Raw genomic sequence first — 22,617 nt, forward strand, 5'->3', positions numbered from 1 at the left:
CCCCTCTCCTTTTTTTTTTTTTTTTTTTTTTTTAAATTGACAGGGTCTCGCTATGTAGTACAAGCTGATCTTGAACTCACTATGTAGTCCAGGCTGGCCTCAAACTCAAGATGATCCTCCTGCCTCAGCCTCTCCAGTGCTGGGATTATAGGCATGCGCCACCATGCCCAGGCACCTTCTCCAATTTTTAAACCAGTTTTTCTAATACAGCACAGGCTGCCTTTCCTTCTACCTCACGTTGAGGCAGGTGGCTCTGTGATGGCGTTTAAAAATACTCTTGTGGTTCTTTTGCTTGTTTTAGACAGCTCTTTACTAAGCAGGCATTCAGAGACAGGAGTTCCAGGTGTATTTTTAAAGGTTCCATTGGTTCCCCCGACCCTTTCTTTCTGCACTTCAGTCCCTGTGGGGCAGCAGCCCGGAGTCCCAGAGAATCCTGGACTCAGCTCCCCTGGTCACAGGGAAGGGGCCCTGCGCTGGCCAAATTGGATTCCTGTTCTCTGCTTTGAAACTTGTTTTTCATTGTTATTTGCACTAGCAGTGCTCTATTGGAATAATCACAGAAACGTGTAGATTGGCAGCTAATTTTTTAAAAATGAAAAGAATCAGAAATCAAATAAGAGTGCTGAGAAGTTCTTACGCTCTCCCAACCTGTTTTGTCAAATTGTGACGCAAGCTTAGACTGCCTCTTTGACTCCGTACAAAGCCCACAGATTGCTTTAGCTTTCTCTTGGAACATTTCCCCTTTCTTAACGATACAGTGTAATTCACAGCGATATGATAGATTGGCAAAAATAAAATCTTCCACTGTGAAGATGAAAGGACTTGTCTCTTAGCAGGAATAACACATTTTATTAACGAGGTCTGTGACCTAAAGCATTTGAAATGGATTAGATACTCAGTCCACGGCCCCTCCCCAACCCCACAGTCACCCCTTGCTGAATGAGCCTGTTTGGGTGTCTAAGGAAATAACCCCAAAAGTGACTAGGTAGAGGAAAAGAGGGACATACATTGTACCAAATAACCAGAACTTGGCTACAGTGGAGGAGATCTGTGACAAAGGTGGCCCTAACTGTGCATTATTACTAAGAACATGCTTACTTTCTGGTTAACTAGGAGTAGCATCCCTTCCCTCCTCATTTACCCAAGACTGAGATCTGTGGCCACGGCTCAGGGCTCTGAAATCTGAAGAGCAGGAATGGGGAGAAGATAGCACCATCCAACAGTGCGGTTCAAATCTGCAGCCTGCTGCTTCTTAGACATACCACGCCTCACGGGCCACTTCCCACTTAACCTTGGCCTTTTTGCCTGTAAAATGGGAACAATAATATGGATCCCCAGGTCTCGCCATGAGGGAGAAAGACGCATAGGCAGCACATAGCTACGGAATGCCAGCTCCGCGCAGGACACCAGCAGGCTTTCCGACAGGGTGGTGGACAGGACAGGATGTCAGTCTCCTGGAGCTCCTCATTTCACCACTATCAATGCCAGGCATTCAGAGGTCACTGAAAGAAAGCTGTCCCATACCAGTAACCTCTCCTTCTCCATTTTTTTCTTGGCATATACAAAGGACCCAGGAAATGTGGCACAGTTACCTGCATAGTATCAAGGAGGGACAAAGATGTTTGCTTAGAAATCACAGAGTGGAATAAATCTGTTGTTTAAGTATAATATCAGAGAATTGCTTTCTCTCTATCTTGTCTTGTATTCTCTCTCTCCCTCTCTCCCTATCTCTCTCTCTCTCTCTTTCTGTGCATACAGTGTGTGTACTGAGGATTGATCCCAAGGCCTTCCCACTGAGCCACATCTACAGCCCTTTTTATTTACTTGCTTATTTATTTATTCATTTTTATTTTGGGACAGGGTCTCACTGAGTTATCCAGGCTAGGCTTAATCTTTCAATCCCCCTGCCTCAGCCTCCCAGACTACTGGAATGATAGGCATGTGCCACCATACCTGGTTTTCCAGGAACATATTTTGAACTATAGAACAGGCTAATTTCTGTTGATCCTTGGGTCCTGTGGCAAGTTTGACCCACCACCTGCTTAGCAGATCTATACTCCCCATCTGTTTGGGGAGCCTGGAAGGTAGAAAGTTGGGACTGTAGCTTTTCATGTGGACTGTGTCATTCAGACTGAGCTTGTGGGAAGCCTGGAGTAAGCATGGTGAAAGGCAGCCCCAGGAGGGCACGGAAGGAGGTGCTGGGAGCCATATGCTGGCCAGGCCCTAGCAAGCCCTTGCCCAGCTGTATGGGTGGAAATTCGATCTCAGAGGCAGCCGGCCAGGGCCCAGGGCTATTGAATGCAGCTCCATTGCTTGAGCCAACCAGAGCCAGCTAGGCCCAGTATGGGAGGAGGAGAGACCCCTGGTCCCCAGGGATGCTGGGGGTCTGCAGAGGCAGGAAGCCTTCCTGGTCCCTGAGAAGGGGCCCTGTGCTGCCCACCAGCCAGCTGCCACTCTGATTTCTTCTGCCCTCTTCGCAAAGTTAGTGGCATGTTGAGTCCTTTGAACTGAGACAAGGAAAGCAAGGCCTCTCTGTCATGGTCTGACCAGCAGGATTGTGGTGCATGGGAGCCAGGGAGAGAGGAGAGCAGGAGATGGGGAGCTGGGAGCAGGTGGAGGAGGAGGCAGGAGGGCGGCACACAGATTGGAGGGACAGCGATGATGACAGTGTCTCCTGCCCAAGGGCCTCTGTCCTGTTGGCCTGAGCTTATCGCAGCATCTGTTTCCACCTGAGCCAGAGTCAGAGCTTCTTGCTCCAGAGACACAATAAAAGCATTTGTGTTTATAGGATCCACACAAGGCAAAGTTAGTTCCCTCTTAGCACTGCATTTTCTGCTGTGGACTCACTTGGCTCTTGCCTGAGATGGCCTGGGTTTCCCAGGAAAAGCAGAAAATCACAGTACGTCTGTGTGGAACCATCCTTCTGCCCTTTCCGGTTGCAGACCTAACAATACCGAGTTTTCATTTAGGTGGAAGTTTAGGAAAACACAGTATTCATTTGCTTTGAGGTCTGAGCACACCCTTCTTTTAGCTGGAACCCTGGCAAGATGAAATTGCACTTTCCTGAGAGCCTCCGTAGGGGAAGAGGGCTGTCCAATGCCTTGTGGCGCAGATACAGACCCTGTGAATACCGAGCTGGGGTGAGACCGAAGGGTCCTTTGGGATACTCTGGGTGCCCTTTGAGCAGCTGCATCTCAGCAGAGGCCACATTTCCTTCCCCTTTGCCGTAGTTCGGTACTGCTCTTTTGGTGTTGACCTAAAAGCAGTCATCCTATGACGAAGTCACTGCTCTTTCATCCCAAGAAATGTGAATCTGAAGTCTGGGGGAGTTTGGGGACCTCCTTAAGTCATCCCTACCACGTCAGGCACAGGCCACAGAATTCACAGGGCCCCGGGAGGGTGAAATCTAGGGCTCAAGAATTATTAAGAATTTCACAGCGGTGGTGGTGGCCTTCTGAACACAGCCACCCCGGGCAGCTACACTGGTCACCGCCTGTGAAGCCACTCCCAGAGCAGAGCAGATGTGGGTGAACTTGTCTGAGAAAATCAAAGGGATGCTGCTTGCATCACCAGGGACCACGTGTCTGGTGGGCGGTGGCCTTAGGCTGCTAGGTAACCACGCACCGTGGCCCACATGCCCAGAGACAGTGCTCCCCGACCCCAGTGGGCTCCACTGTGCTCCTTACGGGGTGCTGTGGCCTCGTGTTCCCCCTGGATCCCTTGTTAAATAATGGCCTGGGCCAGGGGCGCCACAGTCCAAAGAGGGGACCAGCCAGGGGTGGATCTGAATGACTCTGGTTTGTCCGGGGGAGCATGACATCCCTGTTCCCGCGTGTCTGGGTGGCCTTCAGCCCATCCTTAGGAAACATTCCTTCCATTTAGGTGGAACTTACTTGAGTACACAGTGCTGTGGTATCAAATACCATGGTGCTTCCTCACCACTGAAATCATAAGGATGAGGATGTGTTTGGGAAACAAAAAGATACATACAGCAAACGAAGGGCTATTTTGAAACAGTATGCTTGGGGTATATTTAGTGTCGTATTTTTGTAAAAAGCGCAGAAATACACAGAAATGATTAGTTCTCAGTGAATATTACGGGCATTTTTTAACTTTTGAAAAAAGCCACAAAAACTCTTACTCACATAGCAAGAAGTTTAAAGTCAGTGTTACAGAAACTTTGTGTTGAAGTCAGCATTGCAGGAAGATTTGTGCCCATGTAGTTGTAGCCAACACAGGGACGTTGTGGATGTCTGGAGCAGTCTTACAAGGGCCACAGGAAGAGGCTGTGCTAACCTTTGGAGCAGAGCTGCGTCCTTAGTCCTCATCTGAGTGCTGCCTGCCCCCTGGACTCTCTTTTCTTCATCACCATTTTGTCTGTCTCGGTCTCTGAAGAATCACAGCTTTCTGCCTTTTCTTACAGTAAAAATCTATACAAGAATGGGTATGGTGAGCACACCTACAATCCCAGCCACTCAGGAGGCTGAGGCAGGAGAATTTCAAGTTTAAGGCCAGCCTGAGTAAGAGTCCTGAGTTCATTCCCCAGCACTGCAGAAATGGAAGGCGTAGGGGACTCTGGACACAGGATGTGAGGCCACACTGGGGCTGGTTTGTGCCTGCTCTGGGGCTGCTGGTCTTGCCGGAGTGGCTGTGGGCCCTCTCTCTGGGCCTTTGGCTCTTCTGTGGCCATGGCTGTGTCCTCACTCACGCGCCAGCCTTGCAAATCTGTGTCCCATAGGTGCTCCTAATGCCTCCCCATGCAGAAGAGGGACTGTCATCTGTGTCTCCTTTGTGACTCCTGAAGCTGCAAATAATGCTCTGATGTGTCCTGAGACATATTAAAGACACAAAGATGTATAAATCTATGTATGTAATACATATCTGTACATATAAGATGCATAAAATGCCTAATGTCACATGTATCATGTCATTCTGTATATTGTCTATATTACATATAAAAGTGATATATGTTACCATGCGTATTATGTATTTATGTATAAAGTGAAATGTGGATGCATGTCATCTACATCATGTATATCACACGTTTACACATATAAATGACATGCAATTGCATATACATGTCTACTGTAATTATTTGCTTATAAATGAATGTATACTGACGTGATACACTGTTACACACATATATACACGGTGTAGTTTTTAGCCTAAGTGGAAGGGGATGGTCCCCAAATCCTCCTGAGTCTTGAGGTCTCCGTCACTTCTGTACTTCTGAGCTGTGACCACAGAGGTGGCCAAAAGGGACCCGCTTTAGACTGAGCGTGGCTCAGCCGCTGGGAAAGGTTCCTATGTGATACCTGGCAGAGCCTATGACAAGCGGGTTTTGCTGAGGTTCCTTCTGCTCTGCAGATTCCTCCACCCAGCACTGCCAGTGCCAGGAGATGTGGGCACCCGAGAGTCATGGGCCTCTCTGCCTCTCCACCAGATGCCGGGGCCCTCCCTATGCCCTCAGTGGCTCACGGGACATCGGGGAGTACCGGCTGCGTGTGGCCACTGAGGGCAGGGTCTCCGAAGTGCTGCCTTCTAAGCTTAGGCCAGCCCAGGAGCCGGAGTCTGCCGGTGAAGCCGGGAGCGCTGGGCTCTCCTAGGCTGGCCACGCTGCTGTCGCGCGTGCCCTTCTCCTGTGCGAGTGCTGGGCCGAGCGTGAGTGAGGGACAGGGACAGAAGCGCGTCGCCCCGTCTGCCAGCTGGAGGTGCATCCATTATTGATGGAGGCGGGGTGGTGCAGTCCCGCTCGGGTGTGCAGCCCTGCCTGGGTAAATGAGACATTCTTCAGCAAATTGCTTCGTTTTTTGATTGCTGATTGTACGCGTGTCACCAAGCTGACTCAAGGTTCATCGATGCATGCTCGGTAAATTAGAAAGAACATAACTGTGGATCAGCCAAGAGAATGAATTCTGTGCCTACAATGACCCAGGGCCATTTAATTTTCTGCTTAATTTTGTTGCAGTCAGTTTGCATTTTGGGTTATTATGCAGTAGGAAATTAACAATAAATAACAAATTTGGTCCTCCTGGGCTTGTAATGATATTTTTATAAATCTTTGTAATGCTGTTTTTAAAACGATTGGGGTCTGTGCCAGTCTGATACCCCAGCAAGTATGTGAGGAGGGAAACGCATTATTCTTGCCAGATAACCTTGTTGTTAAATAGCATAGGGGCTCTTTATGTGTCTTTCTCTCTCGTATCTTATTAGTCTTTTCTGCTTTAAACTAAAATCCTTTCCTCTCTTTCTCAGATAACCCGAGGACCATGGATGTGGATGAGGGTCAAGACATGTCCCAAGTCTCAGGTGAGACCTCTGAGATACCTGTGTGGCCAGAGCCAGGTGCCTGCTGTGCCCATGGGGAGGAGGGGGCTTCCTGCGAAGGGCAAGACCAAGATGGGATCCTCAGCAGTGTCCCTTCCCCTCTCACAGGGGAAGCCTGATCCAATAACTCTCCCAAAAGAAGTTGATTTTGATGTTAAAACTGAGAGCAGATCAGTTGGAAAGGATTAAATACAGATTAAATACACTTTTGGGGAAAACAATAGCAAATTGATCCACTGTAAAATACAAGCACATACCAAAAAAAGAGATATTTAAAGGAGGGAGGGAGAGACAGAGGGAGAGAGAGAGAGAGGGAGAGAGATTGCAAAATGTAACTGTATCACCAGCTCAGAATATCGAGCATCTGTTAAATATAGATTCTGCATGGTTTCCCTTTACTGTACATGTTTTTTTCAGCCATAGTGGATGTAGTGCTTCAAATGAGAGACCCAGGCTGTGAAGTCACTGCTGGGAGGAGCCCTGGGTGGGCCACAAACTGTCCCCTTAGAAGGTGCTGGGAAGGCTGCCAGCCTATCCTGTGAGGCCTGCGTGGTAACCATGTGCACGCGCCTTGGAGTCCATTGCTGCCTAGGCCTGGATCCCAACAGTTCTGTGAGCAGTACTACCTTTCTGGAGGGGAGAGGTGTGCTTTATGCTTTAGAGTTTTGTGGGTGATCGCCAATCCCAAGAGACTGGTGTCTGTGTGATCTCCTGAGTCACAGGAGGGGCCTGAGGGCCCCCCTTGGGTTTTGAAGTCTTTATTGAGTCCTGAATTTGGTCACAGTCAGAAGTGGTGAACTTCAGGAGTTTGAGATAGCCATTTCCTAGAGTGTGACAGGCGGGGGCACCCAAGTTATAGCCAAGTGGAGATGGGTTGCAGCAACTCACAGACCGCACCCTCCTCGGGCAGCTCATTCTTTCCTTTGGACTTCATCCTGGGGGGGCAAAGATTAAACAAAAAGCCAGCTTTTAAAAGGTGCAAGCAGGCCCTTCAGGTACTCTTGGGAGAAGTGAAGATTGGTTCACACGCCTGGCAGTATCTATACAAACTTAATGTGTGAGTATTCTATAGTGTAGCAAGCTCATATCCTAGAATCTAGCAACCTCACATTCTGCAGAGTTCCAGCTTCACATTCTACAAGTTGTGACTTAGTATTCACTTCGTTTACAATGTAGCATTATTCAATTTTACCTCAGAAATAAACTCCCACAAGTGCCCAAGATATCCAAGTGTCTGCTCATTGAGTGTGGTTTTTAATATCTAAAGATTATGGATCCATGTATGCCTCTTAAAAATGAGAAGGACGTGAGAATACAAGTTTGGAAAGAAGTCTGAAATACTTGTGAAAGTGAAAAGTATGGCCCCATTCTTTCCAAAGAAAACAGATTACGCACACACACACATACATTTTCTACGTGCTTACATTTCTGTTTGGGAAAATTCTAAAATAGTGGTTGTTAACCTAAACTCTCTCTAGAAGATAGTGCTGAAAGAGGATGAGTTAGGAAGAAGGATGAGAGGGAAGATTTTGCACCGACGTGCATTTTGCCACATTATTTGAATTTATTTCTGTTAAGAAACGTACTTTGTTTCTTAAGTGAAAATGCAATAGCAAAAACCTAGTTAAATGAAAAGCAAGAGAAATTTAGCTTGTCATAACTTTCACTGAGCTCCCCCACTCTCTTCCTGAAGCCTAGAAAATCTGGGTCTGGTCTCCTTAGCAAGATGAGGCCCCAGCCTCGCCTCTCCACAGGACCTCACTCACTGGGTTCAGCTCTATTCCCGGTGGGATTCAAGTGTCACAAAAACTGGAATGCTAAAACACAAAAACCTCTGACAGCAAGAAGCGCCCCTTTCATTGCTTCTTCCCCTCTGCTTTTCCTTGCTTTCACATTGGGCAGTTGCCACACTGGTATTTTATGTGTTCAAAGAAAATAAGACGCTCTGGATCTACATGGAGTCTCCACGGTGGTAAATGTGGGTGGCCCCCTAGCTCAGTGGGTAGCGCTTTGGGTCTCTAACATCAAAACTAAAGGCCAGAGGAGGAATCGGCCTGCCTGGCTGCCAGAGGTGAACGGAGGAAGAAGTGGGAGATGTTCACCCAGTGGAAACTATTCAGCCATCAAAAGGACAGAGTGCCACTTGTGTGGAAGGTACAGTTTTGGCCTCGTAGACATTGAGAGCAGAATGCTGGCCGTGGGGGTTGGGGAGAGGGAGAGATGAGAGGTTGGCTGACACAGGCAAGGTTGCCATTCGGCAGGAGGCGCAATCCCAGGGGCTCCTTTGCTCCATTGCTCCAGGGTGACTGGAGTTGACAGCGATGCACCTGTAACCCTCAGAATAGGTGCAAGAGAGGATTTTAATGCACTTTCCATCAAGAAATAATAGACTTAAGGCAATGGATATAGTAGTTACACAGATTTCAATCATTAAGCCGTGTATATAGGAACGGAAGCAGTGCCTCACATAAATACATACACTTACTACATTTTGATAAAATAAAAACATACTTTGGCCTAGAAAGCCATCTCTGAAATATTTCCTGTAAAGAATAAGTCAACAGCACTTTTGGGAGGCTGAGGCAGAAGGATCGCAAGTTCAAGTCCTGTCAGGGCAACTAAGCAAGACCCTGTCTCAGGATAAAAAAATAAAAATAAAGGCTTATGGCTGTAGCTCAGTGGGTAAGGGACTCTGGGTTTGATCCCAAGTACCAGGGAAGAGAAAGAGAATAGTCAGTGTTCTGATCTCACATCTGGGTAACAAAGCTAATGAAAGCCCGGTTTTCCTCTGATACTTTTCTGTCCTTCACATTATGCTAAATATTGTTTGGGGCTCTTTTGCTTAAAGCAGAAGGCAGCAGAGACAGGGCAGGAATGAAGGGAGCCCTCTGCACAGACTCCCTGAGCAAAGGAGCCCCTTTTCTGTTTGAAAAGACTCAGCCTATAGTTAGGTTTACACATCCTTAGCAAAGGAATTGCTGTCTCCACCCGCAGGTCTTACTTCTGAGCCTACACAGCCATTAGAGGAATAAAGAGCCTCACTGCTTTCCGTACAGGGTCAAAGGTCGTGGCTGCTACCTCTGCAAATTGGTTAATACCTCTCCAATTAAAATGAAGACTTTTTCATTCTAAAATTGGAGGAAATGGTACTTATGGTATAAATATGTATATTTAGGAGGTCACACTTATAACAAATCTGAGGAATGTATTACTGAATAATCTCTTTTAATAAAATGTTGAAATAGCAGCAGCTTCACAAGATTCCCGTAATAAATGAGAAATATATAAAAAACACAAATATTCAACATCTGCCCTTTGGGGTCCACCTGGCCCTATCCCCTGAGCCTTACTGGGTGTGGATTGTGTTCTAGGCCCACGGGACCTGGGAAACATGGCTGGTAGGGACAGAAGAGAGGATGTCTAAAACCTGCTTCTCCTCCCTTTGGGCCATGCCTCACTCATTCTTTGCAGAAAAACTTTTCCTCTCTGTCTTTTTCAACAGTCTCCCCAAATGCTTGCTAAGCATCTGCCACAGTACTATAGAAAGTTTCTGTATAAAGATTCCTAAGTGGCCCACTGAGAGGGAGAAGTTGAGAGATGTGCCTGTCTCATTGTCTGCCTGCCCCTCAGCCCTGCAGTGTGGCCTTCACCTCCTGGACCACTATAATATCTGAATCAAGGGGTGCATTGGCCAGGTGACCTGTAAGGCTGGGCTGGACCCTGAGATCTTCCTGCCTCAGCCTCCCAGGATGCTGGCATTGCAGATTTGCACCACCACGCCTGGTCATGTTCTGGCTATTTCCTTAGTGCTCTTTGTAATGTGTTTGTTGGAACATGGCCACACAAAGTACTGCCTCATGGATATACTTTGCTTAGGGAAAGGAGGTTCGTGTGTACTGAGGTAGCCACGGAACTATTTTACCTAGCTAAGCATAGTAAATCACATTAGTTGGATACTTTATATTAACAAAACACATACCCCAAGCATTTTCTCACTTTATCCTAACCAGGATCCACTGAAGTGGGTACAGTGGGCACCTCTGAAGTGGGTACCACAGGGCAGCAGAGGTGGCCCCAGGGTGTGGGCCCTGCTGGCTCCCGAGGACACAAATGCTCAGCTCTCATGTAGTGCAGAAGTTCTGTGTCTTGAGCTTCCCTTTACCCCAGGAAATGTGCTCTCTCAGATGATTGTGTGTATCAGAACCTCCAGCATTCGGAAGGAGAGGACCCCAGGACTCCAGTGGGTGCATTAGGGTCTCTGGGAGGATCCTGTGCTTTTGATTAAGCTAATGACATAGTTTCCCATCCCCTGACCCACAGAGGCTGCTTCTGGCAGTGCTCTATTTGAAACATAGACAAGAGGTCAATTATATTTAAATTAGCATATTGATAATTTATCCAGAAGCTTCCTCCATTTCTCTAAATAAGTGAAAATGTGTCTTCTAAACCATCCTCCTTAAATACTTGCTCCTTGCTGAGTGTCACCATGCCTGCCCTTAGGGACAAGGTGGGAACTTGGGACAGCACAGACCTCCTGCTTCTGCCTAGCCACACAGCCGCTTGCTGAGTATGGAAGACCCCACACTCATTATTTTATCACTGTTCAGTCTCGTTGTTTATTGTTTTTATCTTCACCACAATTTGAGCTTTGATGATTGTTAGGCTCCTTTGACACATCCAGGGAGATGTCAGGGACACAACCTGCATCACCCTCCTGTCAGTCTGGTCCAGGCAGAGCCAGGTCCCGAATCATTGGCCTCCTTGTCAGTCCTACTGCAGAGGGGGGACCCGTGTGGTGGTGTCAAATATCTCAGAGACTCCGCATGCTTTTGAGACGAGCTGAGCAAATGGGTTGCAAATCAACATACAGATGTTCACCCTCTTGTGGGGTTTGGTGGACATTTTCCCGAGGGTCTCTTCCAGCAGTCACAGAGTACAGGGTCCCTGGACGCCGAGCCTGGGCCGCAACTCATGCTGGGGGCTTTTAGGCAAATCAGATGAGCTTTAGCAGATGACTGAGCAGGGATGAGGACTGAATTAGCCCGAGCTCTCAAGTCCTGAGGACCCCAGCTCTGCCCCTTCCGTGTCTGAGCTCTACTCCGTGCCTGGCACCCACTGAGTCTGACTTTTAGCCCCTTCCCCCATGCCATCTTCTCTGCAGGTAGATTTTCAATCAATCCACCTGACTCGTGGTATTTCAGAATCCTGGTCCCTACTGGGTGCATCCCTCTTTCTCCCTTCAGGCAGAAAAAGAAGAGAAAAGAACCAAGACACGAGGTGGGGATGATGGGGAGCTGGGGTTTCATGCAGGCCTTTAAGAAAGACTCAGTCCTTCAGAAGCACATCTATTTTCCGGAATGTTCACCACAACCTGTGGTGAATATTATGCCCCAATAGGTGAATCATTTAAAAGGCAGGTGAGACTTATTTGGTGCATTTCCGCATGACTTGAGCTGAGGCGTGCATCTCTGCACTGGCTCCAGCCTGTCTTTTCCTCCCCTGTGCCCTGGCATGGTGTGGTCCAGAGTGTCCTGGAGACCTGTAGTAAAGGGAAGATCACAATCAGAGCGTTAAGTCTGGAAAGTTCACTCCTGGCTCTCCCACTCCATGCCACCACAGCAACAGCTGTGCTCGCAGGCTCAGATCCATTCTGGTACGTACTGTGAGAGCCACGCTGTGGGCCGGACCCTGCACTGTCCACCTGTGGAGCAGCCACAGATGATCTATGAGAAGGTAGGCGGCCTGGGTCTCCCCTCCCTCAGTATCCCCACTTTACGTGGAAGACCTGTTCTATATGTTAAAGTTCCATGTGAGATTATTTTGCTTTTCTTTACAAAGAAATCCTTGGGCCACCTCCCTGAAGCCCTCAAAGTTTAAAAACCATTATTCTAGGCAGTCATCTTACATGAAATCAGAGTTGTCAAATGGTTCCTATAAGGTGTGATTGAAAACTATGGCGATTATTAAAATTTTTATTGAGTTAAAGACACATTGACATAAATCTCTTTTAAGATCCTCCCACTCACTTTGACCGCACTCATCTCGTCCTTGCCACTCTCTGCAGCAGCTCTGGAGTCCTCTTTCCTGAGGGTCTTTAGTTGCTCTGTCATGGCTGCCTCTATGTCCTGAATGAATTGAAAACATTTCCCTTTCCTGGTCACCGTGACTTTGGGGAAGAGCCGGAAGTCACATACTGTCAGATCCAGTAAATAAGGTGGCCGAGGACACAGCGCTGTGTTTCTACCAGCTGCCTTTCTCTTGCGTGGTGCTGGGCAGCAGCACTCACCATATTTTTGGTCAGAGTTCCTAAAGATGTTCATGAGCCAGGGCTCCAGAACTGCTGCAAAGAGTGGCAAGAACGGTGGGATGAGTATGCTCGAAGCAAGAAGGGGTTTTTGAGGGGGATTCATGGCAATGCGGCTTTTACTGGAATACATTTTTTGTAAGCTTAAGCATTAATTGTGTATTTTGATCACACCTCATAGACTTCAGGGAGTATCCAGGGGAACCCTACCCAGATGCTTCTCTCATTTATGGAAGAGGTGAGAAATAACACAGAGAAATTAGCTGTCCTTACTTCAAAGGTCTTCTATTTGGGGCAATGAAAACCGTACTGACTTAATGACATTTCCAAGGTTTTAGTGTAACTTGAGCACTTTTAATCAACTTCTCTCTGGCCTTTTGCTTTTCCTTGGGAAATTTTTATAATCCTGCCCCATCTTTAACTATTCATCTCATATTGGCGATCCAAATATACTCAATAATGCTCTCTCTGAAAATATGCCAGTTGCACTCATTACAGCTCAGCTGGAATATTAAATTGTGATGTCTGATCCTAGAGAAAGCAACACTATTCCCCGAAGCACCCCTTGGTGCTGGGTCAGCTTCTATTTTAAAGGTTCCAGTAAGGGCTGTGCCACAGACTGGGATGATTTTACTGGTCTTGCCAGTCCTCTAAGATGTTGGTGTCATTCTCGTGGGAGATCTACTCAGGCCAACAAAGAAATTTCATGCCATGCCTGGTGCTGTTTTCTAGACCTCTTAACGTTTTCCTTGTCTTATACATGTTTCCAAGTCTGGCTTTGTCTCTTTGGGAAGATCATTTTGCCTATAAGCGGCTGGTATTTCCGGCTCCCAATCCCTGTCTGTTGCTGCTCTTTGGACTTCCATTAGGATCTTGGTCCAAGCTGGGCTCTGACAAACAGCTGTATTGAGGTGGTTTCTACCAGCCTATGTTCTCACCATCTCTGTCTTATATGTGGTTGTGCCTCATGACTCAGGTTAGCTCTAGAAGCAAGCTGTGAGAGTTTCAGCTTCTGTAGAAAGGGAACATTTTCTAGCAGTTATGTCTTCCCAGCTCTGGACTCCTGTGTGTGGGAGAGAGCTCCCCATTCCCAAAGGCTCCAGCCAGACTCCATTCTACACCAGTCATAATAAAGATGGTGTCCAATAAAACCCAATCCTTTGGCAAATCCCACTTTAAGAAGGGCAAGCAACTTCCATTTGGATTGTGTGTCATTCTAATTTCAAGGCGAAGCCATATGTTGATGGACTTTCTTTCCGTGTAGGGAGGGAGTATTTTCCCCCGGTAGGGGATCCTCTCCCTGCCAGGAGGAATCAAACTGGGCAGCTGGCAGAGGAGTCCCTGTCTCCTGAAAAGAAAGGGACAGAGCTATCCTGTGTCCTAAAAATAAATCAGTATGAGGGTGGCTGAGGAAGGCTTGTGGGGAGTAAATGGGAACCCCCTCTGGGGGAAGTTGTTTACTAAATGTTCAGAGCCTTAAACGTGCAGATGCCTCTGAGTCAGGCTGCAATATGTGGGAGGTGTGGGCGGCAGTGATAAGAGGATATGTGAGGTGAGAGGACTGGCCAGCAGGGTGTCTGTCACAGCCTTGTTTAATAATCAGAAGACAGAATGGCGCAGGCTCCGAAGTTTAAGAAGGATTTAAATAAATCCATATGCACCCCTTACAAGTGGAACTGTGGAAGCACGGCCCCTGGCACAGGACTGTGTTCGTGCAAATGTCTGAAAGCCGACTGGAAAGCTAAAGTGCATTGCCACACACGGCCCGTGATACATAGGTGCACATTGGTCTGTGCTCACACCCTGTAGTTGTCTGGGGTTGCAGGTAATTTTCATCAACTTTCCTTCAGTGCTTCTTTGTTCTCCCATGTTTGTGGGAGACCCAGGCAGGGGATACAGGTCATCTACTACAAAAAGAAAACACATGCCCATCCACACAAGAAGCCTCCACTCAATCCAGTTGCCACTTCCTGCCCCTTCTGGCAAGGCCCAGGCCGTGGCTCCCTTGGGGGCAGTGACAGCCCCCCTAAGCCCTGCCTGTCTCCTCAGGGAAGGACAGCCCCCCGGTCAGCGATACTCCAGATGACAGCGACGAGCCCATGCCTGTCCCCGAGGACCTCTCCACCAGCTCTGGAGGACAGCAGAACTCCAAGGGCGACAGAGGAGTGGGTAAGTGGACTTCCCGTGTCCCTTTGCTCTGTTCCCTGAAACCTCTGTGTCCCTTTGTGTCCTTGCAAGAGAGTGGATAAGAAAACGAGTCTGTGTGTCAGCTGCGTTACATCATGTTGAGGAAATAGAGCCCAGAGTTGGGAAGGATGAAGGGGAAGAGCTGGGATGCAATATCAGCTACTCAAGATACTGAGGCAGGAGGGTCCCAGGTTCAAGGCCAGTCTGGGCAACTAAGCAAGACCTTGTCTCAAATAAAAAGGGCTGGGGATGTAGCTCAGTGCTCCCTGAATTCAATCCCCATTACCATCAAAACAAGAAAAAGGAGGAATACTCAAGAGCCAGAGTGGCATGCTCCCCACATGCCAGCCAAGTGGCCGAGGTAAAAACCTTGCTGCCAGGGGCACCTGCTTCGGCCTCTTCTGTCCTCGGTGCACTCAGGAAGACCATATTTTATGGATGTCACTGGTGAAAAGCACACATTTTATGTGGAATACCAGCAGAGATATTTTTCTCTAGGGCTTTGATTTTAAAGAGCTCTTCTTTTCACCTTGAGATTGGACCCAGGGCCTTTGCCCTGAGCTGTCTTCCCATCCCAGCGCTCTGCTTATTTGTTTTTGAGGCAGGGTCTCCGTGAGTTGCCCAGCTGGACTGGAATTTGTGAAGCACTGGGGTCACGGGTGTGCACCCCCCACTCTTCCCAGCTCCTCCCAGCTTCTCAAGTGTAAGATTGCTCTGGAAATGCTAGGCGGTAAATGGGAACTTTGGGCTGCTGCAGTACCACCTGGACTGCCCGAGTCTGCAGGCATTCACCCCCTTCTCCCAGCACCACCCTTCGGGGTCGCCTGCACCCATACCTGCCTGCCGGGGTCATGAGGGAAGGCTTTGCCCTTCCTTTGTATTACTCCACTTCGTGTGTCTTATAAGCCAGGGAGTTGCAGGTTCCTTGGGACTGATGGTTTTCTTTCTCCCTTGGACTCCTGTCATGAAGGGTGTGCAGATCTTGGCACAGCCACTCTGTCTGCGGGACGCCCTGGTGTGATCGCAAAACACATGCATGTTTCTGTGTCTTAGAAACAAAGCTCACTTCAGATTCGAAGATGTTTTAACATTTAGCTGTGCAGTTAGAGGCACAGACAATCGAGACAGCAGCTAACTCAATTGGGAGTAGATGGACCCCGAGAGCAGCGATGAATTCTTTGTCCCTGGCTGCTGTCTGTAGGGAGAGCCCCAGGCCCAGCCCTCTGTCGTGGGCCATCTGCGTTGTGTCGGGGTTTCCCGAGCTGGGACTCAGAGGTGCCCGTGAGCAGCTCTCTTGTCGGGAATGTGTTTGATTTCTAGCCAGCCTCCAGTTTACTGCAGAGTGGCATTGGTGTTACCATGGACTGCACTGCCCAAGGCCCCTTTTGAGACTCCAATGCATAAACTCCAGGGCTAACTTAAATGAAAACGTGAAGCCAGCGGCCGCATGCACTCAGTGAAACCTGCATAGGGAGCACTTGCACAGCTAAAGGGTGCCCCGGGTGTCAAATGTGTTCAGTCCCTGCACCCTGAGGGCAGGGTGTGGTGTGTCCCACCTAATGTGGACAGGGCAGAGTCACAACCTGCCTGAGATGTTTGGAGGGAAGCAGGGCTCAGGGTTAGGAGCCCGGAGAGAGCGCCCACTGGCCAGGCCAGGCCCTGAAAGCAGACGCGCATCCCACGGGGCCTCCCAGCGCTCGAGGCGTGGGCATCCTTTAGGGAACTGAAAGTCAGGCTGATTCCTGGAGAGTAGAGGGAGAAGAGGGTGCAGTGCCCTCTGTCAGAAGGCCTCACTGTCACACCCCTAATGATGCCGCCAGCGTGACAGCCCCATGGGCCCTATGATGCGTCCCCCAGCCCAGAGCCCAGCTCTCAGCAGGGCACCCTCAGAGGGGTCACTTGGCCATTTCCTGGGGGCTCTGCTTCCTTCCCTTACCACTTGGGACCTGATGGTCAGCCTGCTTGTCCTTTCCAGGTCAAGTCTGGAAAGCAGGAAGTTTAGAATCGTGGGATCTAAAAGCAAACTTAGGTGATTGCTGTGGACCTGGCCCCGTGGACAGGCAGGCGCTGGAACCCTGGGACTGATTTGGCCACAGCAGCAGACCAGAGGGCTGCACAGAATTGCTGTGGGCCAGGCACACAAAGGGCAACAAAAGGCAAGGCAACAAATCAAGACCCCAACAGGAGCAGTGGGGAACAGAAGTCAGAGTGACAGCAAGGACCCCAGGTGACCCACCCCAACAGCATACCTCGGAGAAGCCAAGCTGTGCACTGTAGTTCTTGAGGGAAGTCCATGAGCTTTTAGGGTGCTTATTAAAGTAAGTGATGGTATGTTGCCGGAGCTAAGCGTTGTATGTGGATAACAGGAGAAAGCAAACTCAACATGTAGCAGGGAGGTGGCTCAGTAGCAGAGCACTTGCCTGGCTTGAGCGAGGCCCCAGGCTCAACCCTCAGCACTGGAAAAGTAAAAGAACATGTAGGAAGCACTCATGGGTTAGAGGAAATAAATATGATGCCATCTTTCATCAAATTACCCCACGAGAGTAGCCCCTAAGAGCACAGGAATGAAAGAACAGGGGACAGGAGACTAGAATGCCCTCCTCCAGACAAAAGCATGAGGTGGGCAGAGGAGAAGGAGCCTGTGAGTTGTAGGGTAGAGGAGGGGGGCCCTGAGAAGGGACTGGACCCAGGCCCTCGCCCTGACCTGGAGCCTCAGAGCAGAGCTTTTCCTGTCTGAGCTCCTCTGTGTCCTGTCTTAGGGGTGGGGACAGTAGCAACCAAACACGTGTCCAGACTGACTGACAGTAGCTGGGGAAAACGCGGAACCCTTTGCTGCAGACAGACTAGCAAAGACATCAAAAGGACAGAAAAAGAATACAACTTGTACAAAACAGAAGTTTTACAGGTGGACCGGAAGTCTACAGGAAGCTGTTATCGCTCCGACCAAAAAAAGGGAGAGAACAGAACACTTTCCAGCCCTGAGAACAAAGGGGGGGATTTATTGAAAATTAATCCATGAAATAAGCAAACTGGAAAGAGCAAGAGGAGAGGTGAGGAACTGGAGAGAGGAGAGCAAGAGTAAAGGAGGGATTGGGGTGACCGATGGCCGCAGTCAGGTCCATGTTCAAGTCCAGGTTCTGGGGCTCCTGCAGCCTTTCAGGGAGAGCCAGGAGAGGTGGGATGGGGGACTTGGTCGGCAGAGACTGTGCTTCTCAGCAGCTGTTGAGGCATTGCTGCCAGAAGCATCATTCAGATTTAGAAGAATTTCGGCTCAGCCAGACGAGCAGACCACAGCAATCCATGCAACACTGTGGGAGAGAGTAGAAAAGCCTTCCCAGGGCGCAGGGACTGCCGGGTGGCAGGGGCTTCCTGGGGGAGAAAGGGGGCACATCACACCCTGCTGTACCCCATGCAAGAGGGACAATGGAGGGCTGTCCGCAAACATAGGGAACCGGCTGGTGGTCCAAAGCAGAGTGAGGGCCCTCTATCCTCCCAGGCCTGGAGGAGAAGAAGCAAAGCATTCAGAGTGCAGATTGGAGGCTTAGGGTAACCTGGAAGGATTCAGACATCGCTGCAGCCTCCCTCACAAGACTGTAGCTGATTGCTCTGAAGCAGTCTCCTTAAAAAACGAGAGAACTCTGAGGCCTGGCCTGGTTGTGACTGACTTGTTTCAAGCCACTCAGAGCACACACACATGCAGCAAGAGATGCCCTGCGAAGTCTTGACCTGACACTCTTCAAAGTCTTTCTTTCAGGAATTGTGTCCGGATTGACATCCAGGGAGTGGATGGGTGTATCATATTAGAAACCTCACAAGCTGGGTGTGGTGGTGCACACCTGTGAGCCTGACACTGGGGAGGCGGAGGCAGGAGGATTGCAAGTCCAAGCCCAGCATGAGCAATTCATTGATGCAGTGAGACCCTGCTTCAAATTACAAACTAAAAAAAGGCCTGGGGATATAGCTCATTGCACAGGCCCTGGGTTCCATCTCTAATACTGTAGCCAAACAATAAAACCTAAACACTTTTTACTTTCTTCCCTCACTCAGCAGTACTTCCGTGCCCTCTTCCTCCTCAGTGCCACGGCTCTGTGCCTGTCACTAGCTTGCTTGCTTTCTTGCTGGGTTCATATTTCCATGTCCCAGATTGGACAGGTGCGGGGGGGCTGAGGGCGCCCTTACGACTGGGCTGTGGGTGGGGCTGGCTGGGAATAGGGAGGAGCCCAGCCCGTTCCCTGGAGTGATGATGGGGAGCAGGTTTGGTGGCAGGAGCAAAACAGGCCAGAACAGAGAGGGAAGATTGGAGGGTGAAGGCGAGAGATGATCATGCCCACACCCAGCTGCTGCATCTGGGGAGATTTGACGTTTAGACTGGGATCTGAGGGAGAGTGGGGGGAGCCCTGGGACAGTATTGGAGCTGTGATTTTGGGGGAGCAGGTGAATCAGCTAAAGAATCGAGCCCACTTTAGGTTGAGCAGGGCTTGCTGAAGACTTGGACTTGGAGCCAGTCATGGTGGTGCACGCCTGTAATCCCACCACACTGGAAGCTGAGGAAGGAGGATCTTGGCAAGTTCAAGGTCAGCCTTGGTTACATAGCAAGACCCTGTCTCAAAAGAAAAAAAAAAAAAAACCAAAGATTGAAAATTAGGACATGCTCGGTAGGACTTGCTCCTGGGCAGAGGGAAGTGTGGGTTGGGGTGTGGGTGGAAGGAGAATGTGTTTTTGTCTGTGCCCTCCCTGTCCTAGCATGCGCTCCCATGGCTGTGCTGGCTCAAGGGACCACCCACAACGGGGCCTGTTTGGTCGGCGGTTTGTTCCAGGACCTGAGCACCATGAGTCACACCGCAGCCTGGTGTGCAGGGACCACGGTCCTGAGGAGCAGCAGCTGAACTGCCACGACTTTGGTCCTTCCTGCTGAGTACTTTAGCCAGGGTTTCATTTCACTCCAGTGACAATGAAAAAAGGTAGAAAAGAAATCTACACAAATGAACAAGGCTGCAACAACAAAGATATGGGTTTTGTTGACCATTTAATTGAAGTAACAAAAAACTCCTTGACTCAGACGTGAATTTCAGGGTGGAATTGGGAATGGTAAGGGGACTGGAGTATTTTTAATTGGTGGCCCCCAAACGGCCCCCAGATTTTAGAGTTGTGGGCAGAGGCAGGACAGGCGGCTGGGCGCTTTTCAGCAAGGAGCAGGCTGGAGAGTTTGCCGGGAGGGCGGCAGGCTGTGCGGATGTGGGGCTTATCTAATAAGCAGGAGGGGAAGTTGCCGTATCTGTGCCCACATCGCTCCCAGCCAGAAGAAGTGTTATCTCGCGGCATCTGAGCGTAGCTGCAGGAGCGCACTGTGTTCAGAGGCCAAGGAGAGTGTGCGGAGAGCTGTTTGCCCAACTGCAGGCGTGGCCTTTGGGTTGTCCTTCTTTGAGGAGTCACTAAGCACAGCTTGGGAACCCAGGCCGCCATGTTGCCTGCCAAGCTCTGCTGTGGTCACAGCAAGGAGAATTGTAAAATCTGGTGCCATCATCTCACAGGACTTGATCTCTGTCTTAAAATGCCTGTGAGGGCAACAGGCTCAGCCACTGTGGGCATTTCCCAAGTGTCCATTGTTCTGCGAGAAAGCGTTACTGAAGCCCTAGGCCCCGTGTTCGGCCAGGAGGCTGGTCAGGGCCAGGTGTGCTGCCTCCTGTTGCAGAGGCAACTTGAGGTCGTGGTGCCTCAGTTCCTATTGGGTGCTGCAGCTCCCACCCTGCTGGTCAGTGCAGAAGGTCTGGGCTTCATGAAGACCATCACCAGCCCCCCAGCAGTGCAGTGCCCTAAGCCTTGAAGAGGCCACCCTGCCTCCCCAGACCCCATCGTGGGGCAGGGAGAGTAGGTGGCAGAGGCTTCAGGAGGCACCTTGGAGAACATAGCACCGGATGTGGGTTATGTGTGAGTGGGCTAGGCATGTCCTGGGTGTGTGTCTTTGTGAATGTGTGTGATACCTGTATGTTTGTGTTTGTGTGTGTGCATTGGTTAGACATGTGTCAGAGAGTGCAGGTGTATCTATGTATATGTGTGTAGGTACGTGTGTAAGTATGTGTGTGGGGACATGCATGAACAGGTGTGCATGCATGTTGGTGTGTACATGTGTATGTGTGGCTATGTGTAGGTCTATGTGTGTATGAATGCATGTGGGAATGTGTATGTATGTGTGTATGTGTGTGTGTGTGTGTGTGTGTGTGTGCCTATGTACATAGAGTGCGTGGGGGAGCCCTGCAGTAGTCTAGGCCCTGGCTCTGTGGCACATGTGTATGTGCACATATGTATGTAGGGTGTGTGTGTGTACATGTGTGGATAGGCATGTGTATGTGTGCATGTGGGTGTGTGCACACAGGTGTACCTGTCTGGCATGCAGCATGTCATCTGGGCCCTGCTTTTGTTGTGTGTGTGCGTGTGTGTAGGATGTGTGTGTACATGCGGGTGTGCACACAGGTGTACGTCTCTGGCACGCACAGTGGTCCTGCCCTTGTGTGACTGCCTGGGAGGGCAGGCACCAGTGGTGCTGTCCCCTGCACAGGACACACTCGGGTAGCACACACCTGGATGGTCACTGGCCCTGCAGTGCCTCGTCTCTGTCACCCTTATGCTGGTGTCATGGGGATATTCCAGGGCATTCCGGACAGGTGGTCCTGGGGAAGAAGCCCTCAGTGACAACACTGTCCATGGGTTTAGTTCCAAGACCACAATGTCACCTGTGTCCAGGGCGGGGCAGAACTGGGGCAACATGAGGAGCCAGCTGCCTGTGCCCAGCACTGGGATGAGGCGGGTGACTGTGCAGGTGGTGCTGCTGCTTTGGCAGGACCCTCCCCATGTGGAGGCATGCAATGTGGCCGCTGTCCTCAGAGCCCACAGAGCCCAGCAGGCCTCCATGACAGCCTCCCCATTGAACCCCCTGCAGTGGTGTGGACCCACCCCAGGTCAGTCTCTACCCCCCGAAGTAAGTGAGCCCTCTTCCATCTCCTCCACTTTGCCAGGTGATATGGACACTGCTGCTTGGACCTCCCCAGCGAGGTGGAGGCCGATGGCAGGAGGAAGTCACTCAGTGACAGCAGGGAGGCCTTGCAGACTTTCCTTCAGGATGTGGACAAGGAGGGCTACTCCAGTGGGACTGCACATGGAATGGGTCAGGCCTCAGAGAGGATGTGCAGAGCAGCTGAAGTTTAGCATGGATGGAAAAGGGGGTTCTCCTGTGCCTTTGGGAGGAGCTAGGGAAGGGTAGGTGAGAAGCAGGACAAGGAGCTCCGAGTTTCAATCTGGGACCCAGGAGGGTGATGGGAAGGGGACACCCAAGCATTTAGATCTGGGGAGCAACCTGCAGCATTAGGAAGCTCACCCCCATGTCAGGCAACAGTGTGAGACCAACAAGACCATGGGCCACAGCAGGAAAGATTTGTCCTTGCCCAGGGTATTTGTCCATGATGTGAGCCAAGAGGACATGGCCAAGACTTCCACCTTGGTGACTGTAGGACAGTAACTCTATGGAGGACAACGGGAATGATTATGGTGGGATCGAGTGCTGGTTCCTAGCCAAGGAATATTCTGGAACATTCTGGGCAGTGTTCACAGGGTCAGGATTGAGCAGAGATTGAATGCTGGTTCCTAGCCAAGGAACTTTCTGGAACATTCTAGGCAGTTTTCACAGGGTCAGGATTGAGGTGGGGTTGAGCACTGATTCCTAGCTGAAGAACTTTCTGGAACATTCTGGACAATGTTCATAGAGTCAGAATTGAGGTTGGATTGAGACAGAGCTGGTTCCTAGC

General features: G+C 49.9%; 1 protein-coding gene across 8 annotated transcripts in view; it reads left to right on the forward strand.

Annotated features, from left to right (window-relative positions):
* Ikzf1 (IKAROS family zinc finger 1) overlaps positions 1-22,617 on the forward strand; it is an 86,602-nt gene that overhangs the window by 7,747 nt on the left and 56,238 nt on the right. For all 8 annotated transcript variants that reach the window (XM_010624884.3, XM_033764925.1, XM_033764929.1 and 5 more), the window contains exons 2-3: positions 6,256-6,309; positions 14,681-14,800. In XM_010624884.3, the coding sequence (XP_010623186.1) occupies positions 6,270-6,309; positions 14,681-14,800 (160 nt within the window). In that variant the 5' untranslated portion in view covers positions 6,256-6,269. The remainder of the gene's footprint in view (positions 1-6,255; positions 6,310-14,680; positions 14,801-22,617) is intronic.

The sequence above is a fragment of the Fukomys damarensis genome, unplaced genomic scaffold, assembly GCF_012274545.1.
Source record: "Fukomys damarensis isolate Sample0158 unplaced genomic scaffold, DMR_v1.0_HiC HiC_scaffold_17, whole genome shotgun sequence".
Classification (NCBI taxonomy): Eukaryota; Metazoa; Chordata; class Mammalia; order Rodentia; family Bathyergidae; genus Fukomys; species Fukomys damarensis.